The 17,180-nt window shown below is 47.4% G+C and overlaps 2 protein-coding genes across 7 annotated transcripts in view; one reads left to right on the top strand and one right to left on the bottom strand.

Moving 5' to 3' along the window:
* The window catches only part of Glyr1 (glyoxylate reductase 1 homolog), a 31,821-nt gene extending 17,433 nt beyond the window's left edge, over positions 1-14,388 (bottom strand). For 2 of the 4 annotated variants that reach the window (XM_048332229.1, XM_048332230.1), the window contains exons 1-5: positions 14,306-14,388; positions 13,230-13,266; positions 12,213-12,292; positions 2,989-3,127; positions 2,278-2,520 (exon numbers count right to left, since the gene is read on the bottom strand). In XM_048332229.1, coding sequence (XP_048188186.1) covers positions 2,278-2,520; positions 2,989-3,127; positions 12,213-12,292; positions 13,230-13,266; positions 14,306-14,343 — 537 coding nt within the window. In that variant the 5' untranslated portion in view covers positions 14,344-14,388. The remainder of the gene's footprint in view (positions 1-2,277; positions 2,521-2,988; positions 3,128-12,212; positions 12,293-13,229; positions 13,267-14,305) is intronic. The other 2 variants (XM_048332233.1, XM_048332231.1) reach the window with 1 other exon arrangement.
* A 140-nt stretch (positions 14,389-14,528) lies between these two features.
* Ubn1 (ubinuclein 1) overlaps positions 14,529-17,180 on the top strand; it is a 28,990-nt gene continuing 26,338 nt past the window's right edge. For all 3 annotated transcript variants that reach the window (XM_048331702.1, XM_048331701.1, XM_048331700.1), the window contains exon 1: positions 14,529-15,310. The gene's annotated coding sequence lies outside the window, so the exon portion shown is untranslated. The remainder of the gene's footprint in view (positions 15,311-17,180) is intronic.

The following is a 17,180-nucleotide window of genomic DNA, read 5'->3' as shown; positions in this document are numbered from 1 at the left end:
TTTCAAGGGGGCCCAGGCCAGGCACAAAGGCAGAAGGGTCCCCACAAAGAGGCAAGAGCAGCTAGAACTTCTGAACCAAAGCCTGGCTTCATGTTACTACCCTCTAAATGAATAGCTCAGCCCCAAAAGCCAAGTTCTTTTCATTGAAAGTTTGAAGAGAAGCCTCTAGAAGCAAATTCAGGCAGGGACTTGGAGGCTGCCCTGAAGTGGCCACTCACTCTCACTACACAATTAGCCCTGGTAGGTTTGGACACAGTACTTCGTGTTCTGTGGCCCTCTGCCTGAGGACTCACCTAGTCCTCACAGCAAACCCATGAAGCACCACCATCAGACAAGGAAACCAAGGTTGTCTCCAGCTAGCAGTCTAAATCAGGGCCCTCATCCTAACCTCTCCTCTGGACTTTCCTTCATCCAAGAGGAGAATGCTTTTTTCCAAAGGGAGGGAGTCAGGATTAGGTGAGATGCTTGCCTTAAGACAACATGGACTTAGAAGGCAGAACCTCACAGCCCAAATTTCTTATGGACCCCACGGAAATAAATTCAAAAGTCAGATCAGATGTGGTGAGCAAGGCTGAATCACGCTGCTCTCTACACTCCCTACACATGCAAGTCTCCAAACCCCTCCTGTTCAGAAGAGGGGAGCCCCTTTGCCTTAGGACAGTGGGAAGGACCTTGTCCAGGAAGGGACTACAGACAGCCAAAACTGAGCACAGACATAGAGATATTGCAACAGACATAACAAGTGATTTGAAATTTAAATTTGCTTCCAACATCTAAAATGAGAATGTTTCACATACAAATAGGCATCCCTAGTTTCTCTTGAGGAAAACCAGACAACCTGGCGGCTGATGGCCAGAACAGGACCTAGCCAGACCCAAGATGCGGTCAGCCTCCTGCTCTCTACACACACTCCAGCCCCTTGTGCCTGCAGGGGTGCTCCTGTGGCTTCCACTGCCTGCCTTATCCCCCACCATTCCCAGCAGCCCTCTGCCTTCTGCTCCCTTCGTCCTGCTGCTACTGATTAGCCCTGTGCTCTCCAAATGTCCTCTTGAAATTCTCCTGAAACTGGACCCAGGTATTGCCAGCAAGAAGGCAAAAGATGTGCCAGTTCCACTAGATTTCATCTGGTGTAGCTTCTAGTCTACCAACCCAACCACATATTATCTCTACAGGAGGCCACTGCCCTGTTTGTCCCTCCTCACGTCTCCAAGCAAACCCAGCAGTGTCTGGGTTCAGCCATCCTTTTCCAGTCTCACTTCCTTAGCCTGAACCTCTAGTTCACCCAGAGCTTGCCTGAAATTCATTACATTTAAAACATAACTGGGAACCAAGTACAGGTATAATTCTAGCTACTCAAGGGGTCAAGATCTGGAAGATTAGGGTTCAAAGCCAGCCTTGGCAGCAAAGTTCATTAGACCAGTAAAAAAGCAGGGCTGGAGGCTCAAGTGGTAGAATGCCAGCTGTGAGTGAAAAGGCCAAGCAAGAGTCAAACGAGAGCCCGGCCCTGAATTCAAGCCTTATCACTGACAAACAAAAAAGCAAACAAACACCAAAACCCAGAAAACTAGGTCTGGGGCACATCAGCTCCATGGAACAGCGACTGCATAGTTTTTGCACATAGCCCCAGACTGCATCCCCAGCACTGCCAACAACAGAGCTCCATAGAAACAGCTCTCTCCTCTTCCTTGAGCCATCTTCATTTTCTGACCCAAGGATACATGCACATGAGAGGCAATCATTACCATTTTCCCAGCAGTGGAGCCTGCAATGACCGCTTCCTTTGCTTTCACACAACTGTGGGGAGGCTTCCTCTGACAGGCACCGCACACACTCCTTTTCAGGAGTGCATGGCTGGCGTTGTCTTCAGTACCCAGGACCACTAAAGCACAGCTTGGTGTACTCAGCCACCTCAAACCCTAGGCTCTCTACAATGCAGGGTCAACCTGCCTCGCCCATCTGCTCACCTCCAGTCCTCCACCTGTGCAGAGATATTTCACATCAACACGTGCCTCTCTTGGCTGCACCCTCCTCCCACCCTTCTTGCTAGTCTTCCCATGGCCTACACACCAGCTTGGGTGGCCACGGCTCAGGGAGGTGCTCTGCCTCCTATTCCTGTGGCACCTGTATGTCCATCTCCATCTGGGCTGCAGGATTCCTTAGGGCAGCACTTGGCCTGGGACTCGGTGCCCACTGGGTGAGTGGAAGCACACTCAGAGCCCAGTTCTACCTAGCACAGAAGGAAATCAGGAGTCCCGGAAGCTACGTGGTAAGACAAACCTTCTCGTCCTTTGGGGGCCGACCCCGCTTCCGGGGACTCTGCTCTTGGGCTCTTTTCAGAGAGCATTTGGAGCCTCTCTCTGCAGAGCCTGAAGTCACCCTCTTCTTTCCTTCTCCCATGTTCTTCTTCACCTTCCCTTCAGACAGGCTAAGCTTGCGCTTTTCATCACCTGAGTTTGGCCTACTTCTCTCCTCACTGGAATTACGCCGACTCTTGTCATCAGCAGAAGTGTGGGATGATGTCTGAAATTTCAATAATAATAATGATAACCACTACCACAGCTGCGCTGCCGCCACGCCACTGCCACGGCCGCGCACTGCTACGGGAACTTCAGTGAGTTATGCTCACAGCCACCCTACAGAACAGGGTCCTGATCACCCCACCTCTGTCGGGGGAAAACTAAGTCACAGTCCACAGTCCCAAAGCTACGAGGTGGGATTTAAACCTGGGCAGGGTACACATCCCAGAGGCTGTGCTCCTAAGCTCTGTGCCACACTCGAAAGCTGAGCTACTCTGTTCCTCCTAACAGCAACAAGCTCCTCAGAAAGGTGGGCATGAAGCTGTGAGCTGAGACTGGTACCTTAGAGCCCATTCTTCTCTAGAGCTCTAGGCATCTCCTGAGAAAGGAGTTGTGGTCTGCTGACATTTTGTATTTCGGAGCTATTCATAATTCCCAGTCTGGTGTCAGAGAAAACTGCGGTCTCTCTCACCTGGTCTTTCCCTTTGGCTCTCCTTAGGAACTCTTCAACAGCATCCACAGCTTGCTGGAACCGTTTGCCCTTGTTGATCTTTATCATTTCTTCTTTATGAGCATGGTAGGGCTTTAGCTGTTCCACTTTGATCCACGCACTGACAGAAAACAGACACAGGAAAGGTCTGAGCCAGACTGCACAGGCCAAACCATACTAGAGGTTTTGCCAAAGCAGAACTTTTGAAAACATTCATTGGTTTAGCTGAACTTTGAAAAAGGCTTAACATTTCAAAACAGAGTATTAACCCAAACTTTTTTTGCTGGTCCTGGAGCTTGAACTCGGGCCTGGGAGGTGTCCCTGAGCTTCCTTGGCTCAAGGTGAGCACCCTACCACAAGCTACAGCTCTACTTCCGCTTATAGCTGTTAAGGTAGTTTAGTAAAGATAGGTGTCTCAAGGACTTTCCTGCCAGGGCTGGCTCTGAACCACTATCTTCAGATCTTAGCCTCTGGAGTAGGTAGGATTACAGGTGTGAGTGAGCCAGCCAGCCAGCTACCCACCCACCCTTCCTTCCTTCCTTTCCTTCTCTAATAAAATTTTGTTATTATTAAGATTGTATAGAGCAGTTACCATTTCATAAGTCAGGTAATAAGTACAATTCTTTTATCTCTTTTTTGGCCAGTCCTGGGACTTGGTACTCAGAGCCTGAGCACTGTCCCTGAGCTTCTTTTTACTCAAGGCTAGCACTCTACCTCTTGAGCCACAGCACTACTTCCAGCCTTTTCTGTTTATGTGGTGCTGAGGAATCAAACCCAGGGCTTTATGCATGCTAGGCAAGCACTCTACCACTAACCCACATTCCTAGCCCTGAGAAATCATCGTTATACAAGAGTTACTTTCCCTCCCAACCACCAGTTTTCAACACCCATCCACAGATACCCTTCCACTTGCTCAGGGCAGAGAAAATCTGGAGTGAGTCTGCCATGTTCAGTGTACAGCAGAAAAAGTGTCATGAACCCCTGGGGATCAGTAATCTGGAAGCATCATAAACTATGGCATTGTTTCCACATGAGATGATTGACAACATGCTCATCAAATGAGAGTCAAGAGATATGGCCAGGCCTACTCCACGCAACATGTTCTAAAGTTGGCTGCTCTTATAGATAACTGTAGCCACGAAGCCTACATTTGTTCCTAAGTGATGGTATCCATGGCTACTAAGCCACGGGAAACATATGCTTTGGGACAAGGGCAGCAGTCACCAAAAGGAAGCTTTTAAAAAATGGTATTCTTGGGCTGGGAATATGGCCTAGTGGCAAGAGTGCCCGCCTCGTAAAAAATGGTATTCTTGAGAACAAAGGCAGGACACATTCTTGACATGAAATTTTTAACTTGTCCCATCAGCGGGTAACAGGTGAAGGTGAGAAGAGCAGCCAGCTGCCTGCTCTGGAAGACCTGGCCTGCCCTGCTCACGCTCACCTGAGCAAGTCTGCTGCAGGTAGCTTGCTGAAGTCTCAGGCCTACAGAGTCCAAGCATAAAAGAGGGTAGTACAGGTTTGGCAGGATTTCAGCTAATTTGCACACGTAATCCGTACACTCTAATACAGCCCTCATCGCCTACCCTTTAGGAAAAGTGGGTCAGGCTAAGGATATAGAAACTGGGGAAACTCATCAACTTACAGCTCTTTCCTTACAGAAAGATAATGGCACAGGGGCCAGCCCTTTACTCTGCATGCTGTGCAAGTAGCTATGATGATGGATTAGAAGAGTGCACCAGTTCTGGAACCTTTGGGCTCCAAGTACAAGGCAACAAACTGTGGCCACAAATGTCATGTATGGTCAAAGGAAACTCTATGAAGACACCCATGCTCTGTGCAGAGCTACAACTACAGCAGTGAAGCAGAAACGTCTCCATTTACTGTTTGCAACTCTATATGACAGAGCCATGGACCCAATCCACATGCAGGACATGTGGAATGAGGTTTTGACACCCTGCTTCTGACAAGTGTCACTGACTGCCTCCCCTGCTGTCTCCTGCTGCACTTACAATGACTCAAAGACTGGATATGGTCAACTAGCACAAAGTCAATCAAGCCTTCATTCTAAATGGAGCCGCTGAGACAACAACCCCTGCAGTGATGGAACAGAGGGAGGCACAGCTCTCAGGACCTGCCTCATCCTTCTGGGAGCTGCAGGTTAGAAGTGGAGACCCCATGGCTCCCAGAAGACCAACAAGGTTGTTTTCATGGAGTGGAGACTACAGACTCCAAGAAGTGTTAATCTCACCCACTCCTTCCTGCTGGGGCTATCCCCACCTCCCAAACAGTGTTAACCAACCTCTGATTCCGAAAAAACAAACAACAACAAAAAAACCCCATAAGCCTCGGTGCCTTTGGATGAAGCACCAAGAAATCAACATTAAATGCTTTGACCAAAGGATTTTAGAGACATTCATTATGGAGATTTGCTAGAAGGAACAGTGGAGTAAAAATTCTACCCACCCTCCAGAGAGGAAGTTGAAACAGTAAGTGAAGTTTTCCTTTCTGTAACCATCTGAAACACTAAAATGGTTTCCTAAATTAATTGACCATACAAATGTGACTTTAAAGGGATAAAGGAAGTTGGGTGCTTTATACATAAAAGGTGCTGTAGCTAACACCTGTAAACCCTAGCAACTCAGAAGGCTAAGATTGAGGCTTGTGGGCAGAAAAGCCTAAGACTCTATGTCCAATTAGCAGAGGAAGAAAACAACAACAACAAAAAAAAAAACAACCCCAAACTGGAACTGAAGGCATGGCTCAAGTGGTAGAGCATTAGCAGTGAGCACAAAATCTGAGTGACAGTGAGCTGGTGGCCCTGAATTCAAGCCCCTAATCTGTTTAGGTAAATGGCCTATTGTGGAAGAGGCATCTTACAGCATCGCTAAGCCAGCCAAAAAAACACCAGCTTACCACAGGCAAAGAGGAATACCTCCTGAAGGCAAAGGCTTGAATTACTTTCAGCCTCTCTAAAGATGACCCTGAAAAGTCCTCTAACAGAGGCTGCTCCTTTTAGAAAGAACTTCAGTAATGTACCTCAAGCACCTCTATACTTCACAGAGGTACAACCTAGACCTGGCAAGCAACCAGTGCTCACCAGATAATCACTGGGTAAATGATGTCTTCACACATACTCAAGGGAATGGGCAGCCTATCAGCCGTTAAAAAGTGCTAGAACACCTCAGCTTGGTAAGGCTTATAAACTTCCTTTTATTTTTTAGCAGTACTGTGGTTTGAACTTAGGCCTTTGCACTTGCTAGGCAGGCCCTTTACGATCTAAGCCAGGTTCCTCAGTACTTTATGCCTTTTTAAAAAATATTCTTTTATTTATTAATATTGTAAAGGTAACATACAGAGAAGTTACAGTTACATAAGTCAGGTAATGAGTACATTCCGTTTTGAACAGTTTCATCTCTTCCCTCATTTTCTCACAGTTTTTCCCTCCTGACTTCCTCCCCCACAAGTATATAGTTCATTTTCACCATAGTGTCTAGTGAGGATCACTGCTACATTTGTTCACCCTTTGTCCTGCCATTCCTGTTTTATGCCTTTTTTTTTTTTTGGCTAGTCCTGGGGCTTAAATTCTGGGGCTTAAATTCTGGGCCTTGGCCCTGTCCCTGAGCCTCTTTGTGCTCAAGGCTAGTACTCTACCACTTGAGCCACAGTGCCACTTCTGTTTTTTTTTTTTTCTGAGTAGTTTATTAAGAGTCTCATGGACTTTTCTGCCTGGACTGGCTTTGAACTGCAGTCCTCTGATCTCAGCCTCCTGAGTAGCTAGGATTACAGGTGCCCAGCATAAGCATACTTACTCTTTTTTTTTGGTCAGTTGTGGGGCTTGAACTCAAGGGCCTAGGAATTGTCCCTATGCTCTTTTGTTAAAGGCTAGCACTCTACCACTGCACCATCTCCTTTACTGTTTTTTTTTCTTTTTGCCAGTCCTGGGGCTTGAACTCAGGACCTGAGCACTGTCCCTGGCTTCCCTTTGCTCAAGGCTAGTACTCTACCACTCGAGCCATAGCGCCACTTCTGGCTTTTTCTGTTTATGTGGTGCTGAGGAATCGAACCTAGGGCCTCATGTATGCTAAGCAAGCACTTACCGCTAGGCCACATTCCCAGCCCTCCTTTACTGTTTAAATGATATTTCCCCCCCCCTCTATTTAGCACTAAAGATGAACCTAGGGCTTTGTGCATGCTAATCATGTGCTCTGCCAATAAGCCACATGCCCCAGCCTTAAATGATTGCTTCATTTCATCCCTGTGATAACTTATAACTTGTGATTTTCCTCATATCCTTCTCCCAAGGAACAGATGGAGCCATTCCTCTTCAGCCCAACAAGCTGTGGGTTAGGGAGTCAGAAAAATCAAGCTTACTCAGTTTATGTCTAAAGTACAAGGCTTTGCTTTTATGTATACGAGAGTTAATTACACATTACTTGTGGCAGTAAATGCGAGAAAGCAAGCTAGCTGGCAATCCATGAAGCCATTTTAAAGGGCTAGAAGGTCCTTTGAGATCTGGCTAAGTGTGAAAACCAAGGAGTGCAAAAAGAGCAGTGTGCAGCACACCACCAGCCATGTGCAGAAGAGGAAAAGGAACACGGCCTGTAGATTCTGCCCTGATACCTTGGGAAATTGGTCTACCTGGGTGGTGAGGGATGGGGATGACTGCTAAATACTATTCCTAATGCTCAGAGGATGCTACTACAGCACTTTCTGGTTTGCAGACTTGTTGCGGTGGGAGATTGTCTGGCTGCTGGTGTAACAGCACTTAATATGGCCCAAGGCAGGCAGTGTACTCTGGTGTCTGACATACTGTCTCCAGTCTTGACTACAGACTTGCCACGAAGCTGCTCTTAGATTATGCCATTTAAAATAAATAAAAAAAAAAATCAGTGTTTTCCAACATCCCTATACCTTGCTTACTCTCACACTTGCCCAAGGTGGGGCACAGAGTGATGACTTGGGGACAGAGGAAGGGACACAGGAGCACAAAGTCCAATGATGAGACCAGAACTGGGCCAGAGACATCTAGATGAGGTACTATCACAGTAATTTAAAGATATCAACAAAGACTTGCAGGTAAGAAAGATTTACAAGGCTTTAAAATTTCCTAGAACTTGAAGACATCACAAAAGCTGGAAGGAGCTTTTGAACTGTGCTGCTCACATCAATGAGGCCAGGCTCTACTATGCCACTGGAAGTCCTTATCATGACACGACAATGGCTAGGAAGGGAGTCACCCACTAGGGGACAGGAGCCTGCTGGTGGAGGAGGAGAATCTGATCGATGTAATCTAGGGGAACTAGTACCCAGCCCTGGCGTATAGACACTGCTGAGTCAGTCAAATATCTGCAGCACTGGCCCTCACAATCCACTTGGCTCAACTTAGTAATTATTATGTAGAGTTGGGAAGTGAGTCAGGTGAAAAGAAAAAGGGATGCTAACATGGTTCCAACCAGTATGCTAGATTATTCTAGAAGGCTACTGTTGGCACTACTTGAACACCTCACACCTAGTGGGCCTGTCCCACATCAGATGTGGCTTGGTATAAAAAGCACTTCAGGCTGGAATGATGTGTGCCTTATCACCGAAATCTGCAACCCCTGGCCTCTGTTTCCTCATACAGGAAAAATGAGAACTAGCACTGTGACTCCAACCACTTCCTGAAAGGGCAGTAGTGAGGATCCGATGGGAAGATTGCGAGCCACCCACTGTTTCCCCTAGTGTTCTTAAGCTGCTTGGTTTCTGGTGGCTGCAGAGTACCTGCAAACTAAACAATCCCTCCGTTCAGTGTCCACTGCCACCAGCAAACTGAAACTTGGAACTCCATCTCCTCTGATGGGCAGCCACCGCTGACCAGATCTGCCTAAGCAGTCTCTCATACGTATCAGACACTCCATGTTTGGTTGCAGTCCAGTTTCTAAATAATCAGGATCACTGTGTATCTTATAGTAGGAGTTCTCTTTTCACTCTTTAACAGAAAACAATAACAACTACATATACCTTTTCCATAAGTAGTGTGTCAATTTAAAAACTGAATGTTCCTGATGGAATCCCTTCTTCCTTGGAATACAGGAACAAACCCTATCCACCCACGCCAGGATAATTGCTCAACCTCAAGCCTTAAACATGAAGTAGAGTTCTACTGCACCCACTTATAGCTCTGTCCTTCAGAGTCACCTCCAAAAACACACTGTATCAACTACACCACCTCCAAAGCAACTGTTTCTTCTTGAACAGTCATACAACATTCCACTTTCAGGGCTCCTGATATAGTAAAGGCTGGTTCCTAAATTCTTATGTCCTTTCAACAGCCTTTGCTTCTCCACATTAGAGTCCTACTCTTTTGTCTCCTCAGTATTCTATTCTGCCTTTTTCTTTTCTTTTTTTAAATATGTGAGCACTACCCTCTAGCCCCTTGTCTGGATCGTGACTAGCTCTATCTGATCCTCAGGGAAGCAGGAACTGAACTGCACACAGCATTACTGGCAAGGCAAAGCACAGTTTTCCACAAGAGTATAACAGTATATGGTTTCTGTCTAAACCCCAAACAATAATGTTCTTAGGAATCTCCCCAGCATACACTTACTTTCTTTTACAGTAGTCTGTGTCTCTCTTTCACATTTCCTCACTTACAGGCACCTGGCTTCTTACTTTTCTCCTCACGACAAAGCTATACAATGACCTGATGTCTGCTGGGATGTGAATACTTACGCTCAGTTCTCCTTTATAATTGAGAGGTAGTGGGTAGGTCAGATGTTTAAAAAGGCCAAAGTGCTTGCCCAGATCACAGAGCAGCTGGATCCAGCATGTAAAGCTAGTACCAAATCCAGAACTCTTTCCCCAAAGTAATTTGCTGCAACCAGCCAATCTGAAGATCTCCCCTTTCAGGAAGTAAAAATACCAAATAAATTCTGCCTAAACACTGGACACTAATTTGCATGCCACCTTTAGAGAAATACTGTGATCCTTACCTTTGTTTCTCTAACTCAACTGCCTCTGTACAAATACATATTGGTCCCGAAGTGACTTAACTTCCCTCCCACTGGGAATTGAACCCAGGGCCTCATGAATGCTAATCAATTAGCATTCTATACCCCTGGCCCTTAACAATTTTTACGTCCAACTCTATGAAGGAGATGAAAAGGCTTGTTGACATTCCTAGCAGTTGGCCCATATCCACTTGCATACAGATCCACTCAAAGAAGCAGACTTTAAAATCATACCATTGTAGGGAACCAGTGGCTCACACCTGTAATCCTAGTTACTCAGAAGGCTGAGATCTGAGGATCATAATACAAAGCTGGCCTAGGAAATAAAGTCTATGAGACAGTTATCTCTAATTAACCAACAAAAAGCCAGAAATAAACCTGTGGCTCAACTAGCAGAGCACTAGCCTTGAGCACAAAAGCTCAGGGCCTGAGTTAAAGCCCAAGGACCAGTACACACACACACATACTCCTACCATTGCTACATCAAGACTAGTAGAGTATGATGTTGTGTTCAGTGTGTACAAGCTCTTTAATGGGTTGCACCTGTTTGCATGGTGGAACGCTCAAGTTCATTCAACTCCATTTGTGAGATCTATTTCCAATATGTCTTATTAAACACAGGATCATGTACTCATGTAGCCTTTCGGTACTTAAAACCAACTACTAGACAATGGCTTTCAGGCTCCTTGGAACCTGGCTGAGTTCCCATTCTTGTTTCAAACATGTCTAATTCTTCACTTAAGCAATCAAGTTCACCCAGTCACACTGCCTTCCCAAGCCCAGTTAACCTACAAGGGAGCCTCTCCCTTTCTAAGACACAGCTAACAGCATCCCCATTGCCCGGAATGCCCATCCGGACTTGATTCTATCTCCAGAGCTGAAGTGCTATCTTGTCTCTCCCATCAGCCTCCTTGGGCCTCGCTCTTCTCTGCTGACCTTTCCCTCTCCTACAACTGTTTCACAACTGCATCACTCACTACACACACACACACACACACACACACACACACACACAGTCCCACCAAAACTGCTCAAATCTTGTTACTTAACTGAGAGCGGGCACCCAACATTCACTTCCCTACATATTCCTTCAATGCCAGTATTGCAAATGGGGGACACATAAGCAACACCTATGCTTCTCATCAGGATATGTCCACAGCATTAAAAGAGCATTCTCTTTTAGAAGTGCTGCTCTCACCACTCAGGACCACTGATTCCCTTGACAGATTGACTGCTACCAGAAGTCTGGCTACCTGGTTAATTGTGATAGTGAATTATTTGTACTGCGAAGACCAACATACCATGCAAACTGATATCTGGAAGAGCACAGACAAAGTCCTGAAAGATTGGAGTACACTGCTTATAAAGGATTTTCATCTGGAATATTATATATGGACTTTTTTTTGGCAGTGACAGAGTTGAACTTAAGATCCTCATGCTTGCTAGGTAGGTGTATAACCATCTGACCCACGCTCTCAGTCTTAAAGTAGTATATTGCTTTCTAGAAATTAATATTTTAAGCATTGGTATCAGGTTTAGCAGAAAAGTCACACATCCCCCCACCCAAGTTTAAAGTTACATGACCCTATAAGAATCATAAACAGAAATATAGTTACTTAAAGAAATCACGCCAGACCTAGTTAAACAATCTGATAGAGTGATGAAAAAGTGAAAGAAATCCCTGGAAATTCAAGCCCTTGGTATATTTTCTTCTAACGTCTTATGCTGGGTCAAACAAGCTCAACTGATAATTCTGAATTCCTCAGCATTGATACACATCTAATACTAAAGCGTACTATTACAATGCCATAGCAAGTCACCTAACTCACCAAGGAGAACAGAATTCAGATAGATAATACTCGTTTTCACTATGTACTTCATGAACAAACCATAAATACACACTGCCATTAAAAGAGAAAGAAACAGCTTTACTAAAAGGGGTTATGGTGCAGTCACTAAGGCAGATGTGAAAAGTTATCTCAAAGTGATAGCCACATGTAGCAGGTGATGAACTGAAGTTCTTACCTGGCTGACATTGTTATTAGCTCCAGGATAATTGCTTTGAGATGAGAATAGCACCTTTTATTTAGCTATGAAGGCATCATCCCTACATAGTTAGAAAAAGCCTGACCTAAGAATCTTCAGAATATTCTCACAGCTGCTCAGACTGAGAGAAACACTCCTGGGCAAAGTGAATTCTTGGTGAATACTACTTACTGATCCTCTGTTCCAAAAAACTTCACAAAGAAGCATTTCTTTCCACGTGGTTTCTTCAAGTCCTTGGGTGGATTAACAATCTGGAGGAGAAAACAAGGAAAGAAAAGGGGGGTTGGGGAAGTTGATGGCAACACAGAAGCACCCTAGAAAGGTATTTTCCTGTACTTCTAAACTGGGGCAAAAGGAAGAAAAAAATTAAACAAAATCCCGGGGAGTATATATAAAAAGAACCCAGAGCCTAGTACTTATCTCTAACTGGTGGTCACACAGCTTTAAACAGATATAATATCCCTGTCACTGCCATGGCTCCTGTCACACCAATATTGTGAAAACTAAGTTCAACATCAATCTCCACATGACCTATCATCACTGATGACAGGGAGAGGCCATTCTCCAGAGTACTTTTGGTGCCGGAAGAGATGAGACAGGAAACAGTGCAAGGAAAAGAAACTGAGGCACAGAAAACACCATACTGCAAAGCCTAAAGCCATTTCCGGGATCCCTGGCACAAACATACAAGCAGAACGTTTGGAAAGCTACGATGGATCACCTCGTGCAAAATATGGAATGCCAACTCCAATGCAAAGATGTACTGGGAGCAGCACATATGGTAACGGGAAGATGATTTAAACTTAGTCGGGACAAAAATACTTTGGCTTTTCACTAACCTACATTTAGATGTCTCTCTTCCTGGAAAATGTGTTTTCTTCTCCTTTTGTTAGATATAAGCACAAAACTAAATCCAAATTAGATCACATTTCCGGGGTTAAAGACAACAGTAAATTTCACAAACCATCTCCAATTCAAGTGGTAATCAATTACTGCAGATGAAATGGTCTGGCTTATGCCATGTTATATAAGCTAACTTGAAACTACAGCAAAGAAAATCTGAATGCTATGGACCCGGTTTAATTCATTGCTGTTGGCTAGGCAAAGCTATCTCATTTCCCACCTCTTCAAACTCAACTTCAGATACATTCTTTTGTTATTGTATTTTTAAGTAGGAAGACAACTCACCTTTCCCGGCCACGGAGGATACCTGCCGAGTTTCCCCCTGGAGAAAACACAAAGAGTTAGAACTTGTCCTGGAAAAGCCAGTCCATCTCCTTCAACCCACTCAGCGTGCAATTTATGCTCCTAAATCTCTCTGAGCGCTAAGTAAGTGCCAGAACAAAAGCTGGCAAACAGAGTTCGGATTCTGGCTTCCACAGCTGGGCCCAGGACCCTCCGAGGTGGAGTGCAAAAATTGCATACGTGCGTGAGGGACCCTGCTTTCTTCTGACTAACAAGGGACACAGAACAACAACAAAACCGTCAAGAGTCACTTGTCTGGGGCCTCCCAAGTGACCGGGGTGGGGGCGACAGTTGTGTCTGTAAACAGACTTCCTCTAACAAAATGTGGTTTAATTCACCAGGAGAACAGCATGGCTTCGACAAATACTAATGGAAGCCTTCTCTGGATCGGACAACAAACTACGCAGCTCCGGAGAGGGGACGATGGTCTGTCAGTGTTGGTTAGGGCGACTGTCGGGGACGCGGGAGCAGACCACCAGAGGCGCCCAAGGCGGCACTGGCCACCGCTAGGCCACCGATCCCCCCTCTGTTTCTTCCAGGGTTAGCGGCGGCAGTCGGGCGTGGACACCGCCGGCGGAGAGGCCCGCGCGGGTCGATTCCCGGGGAACGCGGGGTTCGGAAGGGCCTGCCCCGACAGGATGGCCTCGCGGGTCCCCCCGGCTCCCTAGCTTCCCGGGAAGCCCCAGCAGGGACTCCCGAGAGCCGGTGTCCTCGGGAACCGCGCGGCACGCGCAGACTTCCTCTGCGGTGGGCGCCGGCATCCGGGTCCCAAACGCACCCCTCCCCGGGGACGCTTTCGGGGATCCGAGACCGGACCTCTGCAGCCACCCTCGGCCTCAGTCCCCCAGGGACCGACTGCCCCTTCCGCCCAGTGTCGCTCGCAACGCCGGCACCTCGTCCTCCCCGTTCTCCGCCGCCAGGAGCGTGCAGAAAGGCAGCTCCGGAGCTGGCCCCGAACCCTGTGCCCAAAAGGGCAATTTCTCGGCGCATTTCGCTTGGCCCGAGCCGCCGGGACTCACCACACCAAGTCGCCGAGCCGCAGACTCACAGCCGCCATCTTACCACCCAACCACCGCCGCCGCACGGGCAGCCGGGAACTACAGGTCGCCCTGCGCTGCCCATTGGAGTGGACCTGACCACGTGACGGAGGCCGGCTGTCAGCGGCCACGCCGCCGCCCTGACGTCACCGCGCCCGCCGCAGTTCATTGGCTGACCGGAAGCACGTGACTCGAGAGCCTAGGTCTCCGCGCGCCGGAGCCCGGAGACTCCCGGCTGTGTCCCCTCTCTCCGGCTCGTGACAACGAAGCGTCCGTGATTTGAGGTGGCGGCGGCGGCGGCGACGGTGCGGGCCGGCTGAACGCGGGAGGGAGCCGGCCTCGCGGCCTGCCGGGCCTCTTAGCTCTGCACTCAGCCCACCCCCCCTCTCGGCGCTTCCGTTACTGCCGTTAGTCGGGCGCGGGCCCCGGGCCGTTCCCGAGCCTGAGCACCCGCCGGCTCCGTCGCTGTCTTCGAGAGCTGCCCTGACGGACCTCGGCGCGGCCTGGAAGTCAGCTTCTGCCCGAGCTCGGAGTCCCGCGCTCGGTGGGCTCCGCTCGGCCGCAGCCCGGGAAGCCCCGGTATCCCGGGGTCCGCGCTCCGGATTTAGGACGCCTCGCTGGCCGCTCCGGCCGCCGGCTTTTAAGAAGCACCTTGCTCGACGGCCAGCTCTCCAGAGCAGCGTCCGAGCCTCGGATCGGTGCCGCCAGTCCCGGTGGGGCGCTCGGTAGCCGCCCCTCTCGGCGCCGCCCGAGTTGCTTCTTGGACGTGGAGTTGGCATTTCTCCGCTTCCTCCCCGGCGGGCGCGGCCGACGAGCCCCCCTACACCCGGGGCGGGGACCCCCGCCATGGGCCGCCCGCCCACCCGCAGGCAGGGCTTGGCAGCCGGCCGCTAACCACACGGCAGCCCGGGGTCCCTGTCGGCCCGGCCGGCAATGAAGACCGCCGCGGGGAGGCGTCTGCAGTCCGCGACGGCGCTGGGGACAAAGGTGCGTGTCGGGGTCGGGCTCCTGGGTTAGCCTTGTGGTAGTTTGGACACTTCGAAAGAAGTTGTGACAGCCAGGGGACGGACGTCAGTGTTTGCCGCCATAAAGTGAGCAGGGCAAGGCGGGCGCCCAAACTTTTGTAGACCAAGTAGAAGCAGGGCGTTCTGCCAAGGGTCCTATTCCCAGGTAAGGGACTCCGAAGAGTCCAAGTCTACAGTGGTCTTAGCGCAGAACCGGACTTTCCTCCAGTCATCTCCGGTTTGGAAGGCTGGCAGGTGCCCCCCCCCCCCCCGCGCCCCAGGCGTTTGGCAGGCCGAAGCTCTGGTGATTCCTGCAGCCTTGTTGCTTTTTTGTTGTTGTTGTTGGAGAACAGCTTCCCTAAGTTCTGTGAATTAGTTGCAGGGACTGGCATAGAGTGTATGTATGCGTTTAAAGACACTCATGGACTAAAACGTATTTAAGAGTCTGGGAAATCATTTAATAAGATTCCACACATGTTCCTAATTTAGAACTTCCTAGTTTTTGAGGAATGTAAGCATATTGTAATGATTTGGTGTAAAGAAAAGAAAAACAAGACATGAATGGTAGTATCACCCTTGACCTAGAGGCAATCTCATTAAAGTCAGGAGGATGATGACAAAAGGATGCCTTGGAGATTGTAGCCAATGCAGTAAGATAAGAAACAAAAATCACTGATTTTTCAGAAAAGGAAGAACTGTGGATGATAAGACTGTAGATTCGGGAAAAGAATTAAAAACCCAAGAACTAAGTGAAAGGATTAATTACAAAATTAGCAGACATCGGAAGTGAGTTTTTTTCTGTTTCATCAATAACCAGTTGAAAAGTAGGGTGGTTAAGAAAAAAGGTGCTTCTTCAATAACAAAAACATACATAGGCAGCATGCTAGTGGCTCCTACCTTTAGTCCTGGCTACCCAGGAGGCTGAGATTTGAGGATCACAGTTGGAAGCCAGCCCACGCATGGGACTCATCTCCAATTAGCCAACAGATAACCCAAAGTGTTGTGGTGGCTCAAAGTGGTAGAGCACTAGCCTTGAGCAAAAATACAGGGACAGGACCCAGGCCCTGAGTTCAAGCACCATGACTGACCAAAAAAAATAAAAATAAAAGTAGTTATTGGGAATAACTGATACAAAGGAGGCTTTTGTATTTGTTTGCATAATTATCTGATTTTTAAGGAAATTTCTCTGTAGAACACTGAGAATAATACTCTTATTAAAGTTTAAAACCATAGCTATTTTGGGCTGGGAATATGGCCTAGTGGTAGAGTGCTTGCCTCACATACATGAAGCCCTGGGTTCGATTCTTCAGCACCACGTATGTATAGAAAAAGCCAGAAGTGGCACTGTGGTTCAAGTGGTGGAGTGCTAGCCTTGAGCAAAAAGAAGCCAGGGACCATGCTCAAGCCCTGAGTTCAAGCCCAGGACTGGCAAAAAAACACACAAACAAAACAAACAAAAAAACCACAGCTATTATAAGAAACAAGCTTCACTCACGAATTTACAAACTTAAGACTGTATTAAGTCCTAATTTGACAAATGTTTAAAATGGCACCATCTTAACATTAAGTTTCTTCAAGAAATTGACTCTTTTTCAGTTAAGTTCTCTGAAATGTTTCAATTTCATTTATTCTCTCAAACTGTGGAGGAAGTCAACTAGTAAACATAACCTATGGTCTATTAATATTCAGAAGCTGGATTTGGGGTTTAGAATCATAATGTGCTGTGGTTTTTTTTTTTAAGACATGAAACATTTAAGAGAATAATACATTAGAAAAGCATGTTATGTTTTTAATTTGTAATGCTTAAGAAAATGTAATTGGGCTAGGGATACAACACTCGCATATAATAAACA

The sequence above is a fragment of the Perognathus longimembris genome, chromosome 23 (genome assembly GCF_023159225.1).
Source record: "Perognathus longimembris pacificus isolate PPM17 chromosome 23, ASM2315922v1, whole genome shotgun sequence".
NCBI classification, from domain to species: Eukaryota; Metazoa; Chordata; class Mammalia; order Rodentia; family Heteromyidae; genus Perognathus; species Perognathus longimembris.
The sequence above is the reverse complement of the archived record's forward strand: the minus strand, read 5'-3'. Positions and strand labels throughout refer to the sequence as shown.